The following is a 9,086-nucleotide window of genomic DNA, read 5'->3' as shown; positions in this document are numbered from 1 at the left end:
GTGTCAGCGTTTGGAAGCTGATTATGGGATGGATCCCTGGATATGGCAGTCTCTAGATGGTCCATCCTTTCATCACAGCTCCAAACTTTGTCTCTGCCTTGTTCATTTTCTAATAAGACGTAGTTTTATTTGGGAACTTGCATAGAGGGTTATCAGGCCCCCAAGGCAATCCAAGGCCTTCCTGGTTGTATTAGTGTTTCCCTTTGTTTCTGTAGTATTTCCAGTCACTGCCTTTTGGTATTGGATGACTTTCTAATTTATCGCTTCTCCGTCTGGTATTTAATCTTTTCTATTGGTGTGTTAATGGAACTTCTTTTATGAAGGAAAAGGCTTCAAACTTCAGGCTTTGTAGTGTTGGACTATCTGGGACTTGCTCATTGTAGAATTACATATGTAGGTTAAAAATTGGTTCCTTGGGTGCTAATATCTAAAAAGTCAGTTTTACTGATTTCTTTCGTCCTCTATATATTTTCTGTAATTTTCTTTTATGTATTTCTTTTATTTATTCATAAAGTATATATTGATCTTTGTTCCAGGTATCTAATGGGTGCTTTTAAAACCTGATATCATAGTTTTAATAATTAATGATAACTTGGAATTACATGCTTTGCATATAGATACTGTGTGCATATATATTTGCTTTCCTTTTTCCCTCTTCTTTTTCAGACAGGGATGTAATATATACATACATACATATGTATGTATATATGTATGTATCTCCTAGGTTGGTCTCATTTGAGGTTCTGCCAAATGTTTGGAATTAGAGATATAAACAATTGTACCTGGCCTTAAATATATTTTTAAAAAATGCTTTTTACTTTAGGATTATTCACAAAAGTTTTAATACATTATTTTGCCTCAGATATGCAGATTTCCCCCGTCATTTAACTGCTTATACTATGGGAAGCTGGTGCTGTAGTTTACTTAGCTCTGAAGGGTGACGTGGACAGTATTTATGCAGACTTGTACATGAGTACCTATGTATAGTCAAGGAATTTGTTGACTAGAAAGCTGGTCACTCATGGTTAAAATCTACTTCATTATTACTCCTGTAAGAAATTACCTATCTATATATCTTTAGGTAGCATATATTGATCACTTTTAAAAGAAAATGGACAAAAATACAGTTCTGTAAAATTAGCTTATGACAAAGTACTATAATTGTCTAAATAACCCAAGAATGTTTGTGAATTTAGTGCAAGCAAAAAATCTGACTGTTGATTTTTCAGTTGAACAATAACTTAAGATGATGAATGGATTTTGTTCATTTTTATGCAGATTTTAATACAAAATAGACTAAGTAAATATCAATTTACTTAAAATGCCAAAAGACTGAAATAAAACAAATTGTTTATGTTTGGAAAGATTAGTTCTGGTTATAATTTCAATTCTAAATTAGAATTGACCAAAAGTGACTTCAGTGCTTGGTCCTTGATATAAACATTGAAGATTAAGTTTTTAAGTGTATTTGAGTTCAGGCCTGGAGATTTGCAATAGGTTCAGTTTCTTCGTCTTTATTTTCTTGTGCATTTATTTCAGTCCCCTTCACTGAGCCTTTAGTTTATCTTTATAAATACAAATGTGATTGCAGCAATCACTTGCTTATGAACCGTGCATAGTTCTCATTTACTGTCTAAAGTCCGACAAGTCAGCATGTCCTGTAAAGCCATTTACAAGTTGATGGAACTGTTCCCATTGCTTTTGTGTGACTATAAGCCTGTGCTGGATCCTCTCGGACCCTTAAGTTAGACTCTTTAAAAAGTCTTGTGTATTTTATCGTCTCTATATGTTTATTAATGCCTCTTAACTGACCAAAGTAAAAGCTTACATTCTAATATGACTTCCAAATTAGTGTGGACAATTCCCCACCCCCACCCCCTCTCTGTTCCCACATTGTGCTTTGATTATGTGTCTAGTGTATACCACTTTCACATTGCATTAGCATGTGTGTCTACATTTGCTTGCATAGAATTGTGACCATTTGTGGACAAAGGTTTTTATTGTTTTGCTTGTACATGCTTATTTCATCTTCACAGATCTGCTCAAATGCTTGCATTAAGTCAGAAATGAACTGTGGTCCATTTGAAATATAGACTTTTCAACTGCATGAAAATTGAGTAGTGAATTTCTTAGTGTCTCATATATTCTCAAAGGGGACTATTAAAAACAAACAAAGTTAAAGATAAGTACTGCTGTGAAAGCTTTCCACAGAAGTTAGTGTGACTTGTAAACAGACTCGCTTGCCCCAGTAGTACTTCGTAAGAAATGGATATACTGTTTTGGGTCATACAGAGATTCCTTGGTGCTCAGTTATATAGCTACTTTGACATTGCTGGATAAGCTATGTTTGTATTTTTCATTGTCCAGTGACATACAGAGTTATTGAAACTCACAATATGGAATACAGTGAAGTCAAAATGGCTTTATTTTGATGGTAAATAATATATGGCCTTCTTTCTAGTGTCTTTATTTTATAATTGGTCTTAGTATACTTTACCCCTGGTCATCAGAGAGGGGTGAGCATAACAGTAGTTGAGAGGGCTTTGGGTTGAGCTGTAGATTTACCTTATTGTCTGCTGTTTGATAACTATGTGACTTGTCTTTCTTATTTCTCATCTGTGAAGTGTAGATGTGAATAGTGTTTATCACAGGATTGTTTTAAAAGTGTGTTACTGTAGTATTTGGTATATAAAAGAAAAGGCCAAATGTCAGATAATGCCTTTTTTTTTTCCCCTCTTCTCTTTTTTGTTGTTTTGAGACAGGGTTTCTCTGTGTAGCCCTGGCTATCTTGGAACTCCCTCTGTAGACCAGGCTGGCCTTAGACTCAGAAATTCACCTGCGTCTGCCTCCCAAGTACTGGGATTAAAGGCGTGCGCCACCACTGCTCAGCTCAGATATTGCTATTTTTATTCCCTTAAAAGAATCTACTTGTTGACCTTGTAGGAATTTTTTTTTTTTTTTTTTTGCATTCTTTTTGCCTACAGTGACACTTTTCTAATGTTGAATCTCTAAGCCATGGGGGTGACAGTTAAGAATCCTGTGGGTTACTGGATGTAGTACATGTATGCTTCATATTCTACTGCAATTTTAGAGTAATAGATATAGTTACATTCTTTATTCTCCAGTATTTACCTAGTAGTAAAACTTTATAGACTTAGCTATTTTACTGTGTAGTCGTAGGGCAATCACCTTTTCTCATTAAGTTTTGTTTTTCTTTGAGACAAGGCCTTACTTGATATTGATGGCCCAGGCTGGCCTTAGATTCCATATGATCCTGTCTCACCTTCTCTTGTGCTGGGATTATAGATAGGAGGGGCTTTAATATTGCCCAGCTGTTAAGGTCTTAACCCCTCCCTCAGCACCCCAGTAGTTAGTAAAGAAAAAGAATGTTGTTTGGTGGTTTACACATCATAAAATTGAAGTGTTTTTAGATTTATGACATAGCAATAACATAGATTTACTCTCCTAATTCATATGGTTTGTTAACAAACATCATGCTGTTTGTGTCTCCCTCTTCCCTCAATAGTACCTGATGGCGTTTTTTAAAAAAGTCTTGTTATATAGCCCAGGCTTAAACTTAAGGAAGTCCTCTGCTTCTCCCTCCAGACAGAGTGTTGGCACTACAGGTGTGTTCTAGCCGATCTAGAGTTTTTAAAGTTTTTTGTTTGTTTGAGACAGGGTTTCTCTGTGTAGCCACAACAGTCTGCGTTGTAGATTAGACTGGCCTTGAACTCAGAGATTTACTTGCCTCTGCTTCCCAAGTGTCAGAATTAAAGGTAGCTTAGTTAAATATTTTTAGTGAATTGCATAGTCTTTGTTCTCTGTCCTGTTTATAATCTTGCTTATGCCCCTTTGTTTTATATAGTTTAAAGATTATAGATGAGTGATTAAAAGATCAGTTTGTATTGCCATGCATTGTACTGTGCACCTATATAGTCCCAGTTTATTCAGCAGCTGTGACTGAGACTGAAGAATCATGTGGATATGTGAGTTCCAAGACAAGTTTGGGCAACAAACATAGTGAGACCTTGCTCACCTCTACCAAAAAGTGTGGCTGCAATATAATCTAGATTATTCTGATTAAGACATATCCCCACTTAAATAGGATGTATTATATGTTTTTAGTAACTTAAATCAAGAAGTGAAAATTATCATGGTATGTATAGTACTGCTTTTGTGTTGGAACTCTTGTGCTATTAGGATGGCTTTTATTTTCACATAGTTGAATTTATACCAGGTGAGGTTTTTTTTGCAAATTGGGTTAAGTTGTCACAAATACATCACAACGTTTTTTTTGTTTTCTTCATCCAGACAGGTGATTTGGCTTCTGCACAGTTAGGAGGAGCACCAAACCGATGGGAGGTTTTGTCAGCTACACCTACAACTATAAAAGATGAAGCTGGTAATCTAGTACAGATTCCAGGTGCTGCTACTTCAAGTGGGCAGTATGTCCTTCCCCTTCAGAATTTGCAGAATCAACAAATATTTTCAGTTGCACCAGGATCAGATTCATCAAATGGTACAGTGTCCAATGTTCAGTATCAAGTAATACCACAGATTCAGTCAACAGATGCTCAGCAGGTTCAGATTGGCTTCACAGGCTCCTCAGATAATGGGGGCATAAATCAAGAAAACAGCCAAATTCAGATCATTCCTGGCTCTAATCAAACCTTACTGGCCTCTGGAACACCTCCTGCTAATATCCAGAATCTCATACCACAGACTGGTCAAGTCCAGGTTCAGGGAGTTGCAATTGGTGGCTCATCATTTCCTGGCCAAACTCAAGTAGTCGCTAATGTGCCTCTTGGTCTGCCAGGAAATATTACCTTTGTACCAATCAATAGTGTCGATCTAGATTCTTTGGGACTCTCGGGAAGTTCTCAGACAATGACTGCAGGCATTAATGCCGACGGACATTTGATAAACACAGGACAAGCTATGGATAGTTCAGACAATTCAGAAAGGACTGGTGAGCGGGTTTCTCCTGATGTTAATGAAACTAATGCTGATACAGATTTATTTGTGCCAACATCCTCTTCATCACAGTTGCCTGTTACAATAGATAGTACAGGTATATTACAGCAAAACACAAATAGCTTGACTACTACTAGTGGGCAAGTCCATTCTTCAGATCTTCAGGGAAATTATATCCAGTCGCCTGTTTCTGAAGAGACACAGGCTCAGAATATTCAGGTTTCTACAGCACAGCCTGTTGTACAACATCTACAACTTCAAGATTCTCAGCAGCCAACCAGTCAAGCCCAAATTGTGCAAGGTATTACACCACAGACAATCCATGGCGTGCAAGCCAGTGGTCAAAATATATCACAACAGGCTTTGCAAAACCTTCAGTTGCAGCTGAATCCTGGAACCTTTTTAATCCAGGCACAGACAGTGACCCCTTCTGGACAGATAACTTGGCAAACATTTCAAGTACAAGGGGTCCAGAACTTGCAGAATTTGCAAATACAAAATACCGCTGCCCAACAAATTACTTTGACGCCTGTTCAGACACTCACGCTTGGCCAAGTCGCAGCAGGTGGAGCCTTGACTTCAACTCCAGTTAGTCTAAGCACTGGTCAGTTGCCAAATCTACAGACAGTTACAGTAAATTCTATAGATTCTACTGGTATACAGCTACATCCAGGAGAGAATGCCGACAGTCCTGCAGGTGAGTCTTAATGATATGTCAATTATAAGTGCAATGATAATATCCAGGAAAACTGCTTTAGTTGTATATCCTTGTATTTATGTGTACGAGGCATCATAGAATCTTCCAAATTGTTCTTTTTGAAACTTTGTTTATTTGAAGTGAAAGATTTTCTATTGTACTGGTAATATTTTTCTTTTCTACAGCAGGTATTTATTTGTTTTAACATCTGATCGGTACTATCAACTATCAGACATAGTTTTTCCCTTTAATTTGGCAGGAGATTGTCTATTGGTTTTGGTATGGGATGAGTTTGACTTCTGTTTATGGGGAGGGAATGAAAGGGTAGTTAGTCCAAGTTTGGCTGGAACTTGCTGTGTAGACCAAGCAGGCTTTGAACTCAGATATGCCTACTTCTGTCTCCTTAGTGCTGTGATTCAAGGTTTGTGCCACCATGGCTGGCTGAATTAAATGTAATGTATATTGTATTCGGGTGGAGTATCAGGTTGGCATAATAAAACATGGTGCTGGGGGCTTGAGGGTACTGTCTCAGCCACTAGGTTTGTGATTTTTGACTTAGCCATTTTTCTCTGGAAAATTCCATTTCTTCATTGTATAAAACGTAGATATTAGACAGGATAACTATTGACTAGAAACTGTGTACACCTAACATTCTTTGGTTTTTGTGATAGTTGCCATTAAATTTGGTTGTCAGAAATAGCTATTGATAAGTATGTATTATAGATGTTTCAAGTTTATTCATTGAATGTTTTGCATGCACAATTAACTAATGAAGCTTTAAAAGGTAGCACCATTGTTTACTGTATTAATGTTATTTGTCTAGATATGATGAATATTTTTGTTTTATACTAAGTCCTTTTATAACATTAATTCTTGTACTTCATATTTGGATTTCTGTGGAGATCATACTGTTTAAATTTCCCAGTCTGTTTCTAAAGGTGAATTGGGGCAGAGACTTGAAGAGATTGAAGTGGTTTCCATCACACTTTTCATGACTCCTTTCCCCTTTCTCCTTTGTGTTCTTACAGATTTGTTATATATGCCTAGAAAGATGAGTTTGTCCTTGAGGGTCAGATTTGCATTTAGAAATCTTTACTGTAGCTTGGGTTTCCGAAACTAGTTAGAATAAAATTCCTACCCTCCACCCACTTCTGACACAGGGTTTCCCTGTAGCCCCAGCTAGCCTCAAACTCAAGAGATCTGCCTCTCTCTGCTTCCTGAGTGCTAGAATTAAAGGTGCTCACCACCACTAAGTGATTTAGAATAGAATTTTTCAAAAGTTGATTTGTAGATTTCTAGAGAGCCTGAGTATCCTTTCAGAAATCTTTTTCCTAATACTAAAAAGTTGTTTGTATTTTCATGTGTTCACATTGACTGATGGGTTAAAATTTAAGTTTAACTCAGTGGTTAAGAGCTTGTTGGGTGACTCATAAATACCTGTAAACTCCAGCTCGTAAAGGTCTGATATCTTTTCCTGGCTTCTGTAAGCACCTGCATACTCGTGTGCATGCACATACAGACATAGGTACACATGGTAAAGAGAAAAAAAATTCCTTAAATGGTATGAATGTTTGTTGTATTCTTTTCTTTTTTCTTTGTTGTTGTTGTTGTTGTTTGTTTTTTGAGACAGGGTTTCTCTGTGTAGCCCTGGCTGTCCTGGAATTCACTCTGTAGATTGCAGGCTGGCCTCAAACTCAGAAATCTGCCTGCCTCTGCCTCCCAAGTGCTGGGATTAAGGGCATGAACCACCACGCCCAGCTCGTTTGTTGTGTATTCCTTTTTTTTTTAAAGATTTATTTATATGAGTACACTGTAGCTGTCTTCAGACACACCAGAAGAGGGCATCAGATCTCATTACAATGGTTGTGAGCCACCATGTGGTTGCTGGGAATTGAACTCAAGACCTTTGGAAGAGCAGTCAGTGCTCTTACCCAATGAGCCATCTCTCCAACCCTGTTGTGTATTCTTAATGACTGTACTTTTTAAAGACAAATTACAATTTCACTGAAAACCTACTTGATAACTCAATAAAAATGTTCACAAAATTTCCAACTGTTGCACATTGCATGAAAACTGTCTTAAAAGACTGCCACTTGTCAAGTATCAAAGAATACCCATAATTAGCCAACAGGCTGTTGTTATTCCTTCCTTTCCCAGCTACATCTCTTTGTGAAGTTATTCATATGCTTCAGCCCAAACCACATTTCACAAGCAATTTAGTGCAGAAACAGATCTGAGCTTCTGTCTTTTCTTCCCTTAGGCATTCAGGGATTTGCAAAAATGTAAACCATGTTTTCCCTTTTTGTGTTGTGTAGTCCTGACTGTTACTGAATCTTGCTGTGTAGGACGGGCTGGGCTTTAATTTGTAGCATTGATCCTTCTGCCTCAGCCTCCTTAGTGGTGGGATTACAGACATGCACCACCATGCCTGGGTTGTTTTCTCTTTAAGGCTTTTGTCTGTTTGGCGAGTGGATTTTCCTGTAATGGTCAGTGTGTTGATGTGATGAGTCTGTCTGTCTGTTTCCTTGATGCTGGAGACTAAGACAGGCCTGACACATGCTTAGGCAGGCACTCTTTAAGATTTATTTTTCAGTTTTTTAAAAGCATTATTTTTTTAATGATTTTATTTTATGTACATTGGTATTCTGCCTGCATGTATGTCTGTGAGGATGTCAGGAGTCCTGGAACTGGAATTACAGACAGTTGTAAGCTGTTATGTAGTGCTGGGAATTGAACCTGGGTCTTAAACTCCAATCCTTTTCAGCTTTATGTGCCCACTTGCCCTGAGTGTTTGTGGGGGTAGGGAGAGACAGACATCATGGAAATTCTAATATGGACAAAATGTGTTTTTGAACTGCAGTCCTATTTAAGAAGTTAAAAAGAGAATCCTGGACTGGGGGTGTTGTTCAGTGGTTAGCATACAACAGGCTTTGAATTTAATCCTTTTATGTGTAAGAACTACTTGTGACAGACATATGAAGACACAAGCTGAAATATTTAAAAATCCTGAAGTATAATCCACATACAAAATTTATCTTTTAAAGCATATTTAACAATTCTGTAGTTTTCAGTGTAGTCACACATCAGTCTTTCTTTAGCCTCTCAGACATGAGCAGGACACATATTTTGGAAAGTAACCTGGGATACATTAAATGCTTTTAAGAATGCTTTTCAGATGCTACTCAATAGAAACACTGGCTTAAATACAAGGTTGGATTTGTTTTTTGATAGGTAGTCCAGAAGCAAGTAATAAAAGATAGTATAATTTCATTTGGAGACTATTAAGCCTGTGTGTTTGTAAGTGTGGGTGTTAGTAGGTGTGTTGTGTTGTAGGTGTGGGTGTTGTAGGTGTGTTGTGTTGTAGGTGTGGGTGTTGTAGGTGTGTTGTGTTGTAGGTGTGGGTGTTGTAGGTGTG

The 9,086-nt window shown here is 37.4% G+C and overlaps 1 protein-coding gene across 1 annotated transcript in view; it reads left to right on the top strand.

Moving 5' to 3' along the window:
• The window catches only part of Sp3 (Sp3 transcription factor), a 47,420-nt gene that overhangs the window by 5,785 nt on the left and 32,549 nt on the right, over positions 1-9,086 (top strand). The window contains exon 4 of the mRNA XM_021154401.2: positions 4,312-5,671. Within this exon, the coding sequence (XP_021010060.1) occupies positions 4,312-5,671 (1,360 nt within the window). The remainder of the gene's footprint in view (positions 1-4,311; positions 5,672-9,086) is intronic.

The sequence above is a fragment of the Mus caroli genome, chromosome 2, assembly GCF_900094665.2.
Source record: "Mus caroli chromosome 2, CAROLI_EIJ_v1.1, whole genome shotgun sequence".
Taxonomy (NCBI): domain Eukaryota; kingdom Metazoa; phylum Chordata; class Mammalia; order Rodentia; family Muridae; genus Mus; species Mus caroli.
This window is presented reverse-complemented; position numbering and strand designations above follow the sequence as displayed.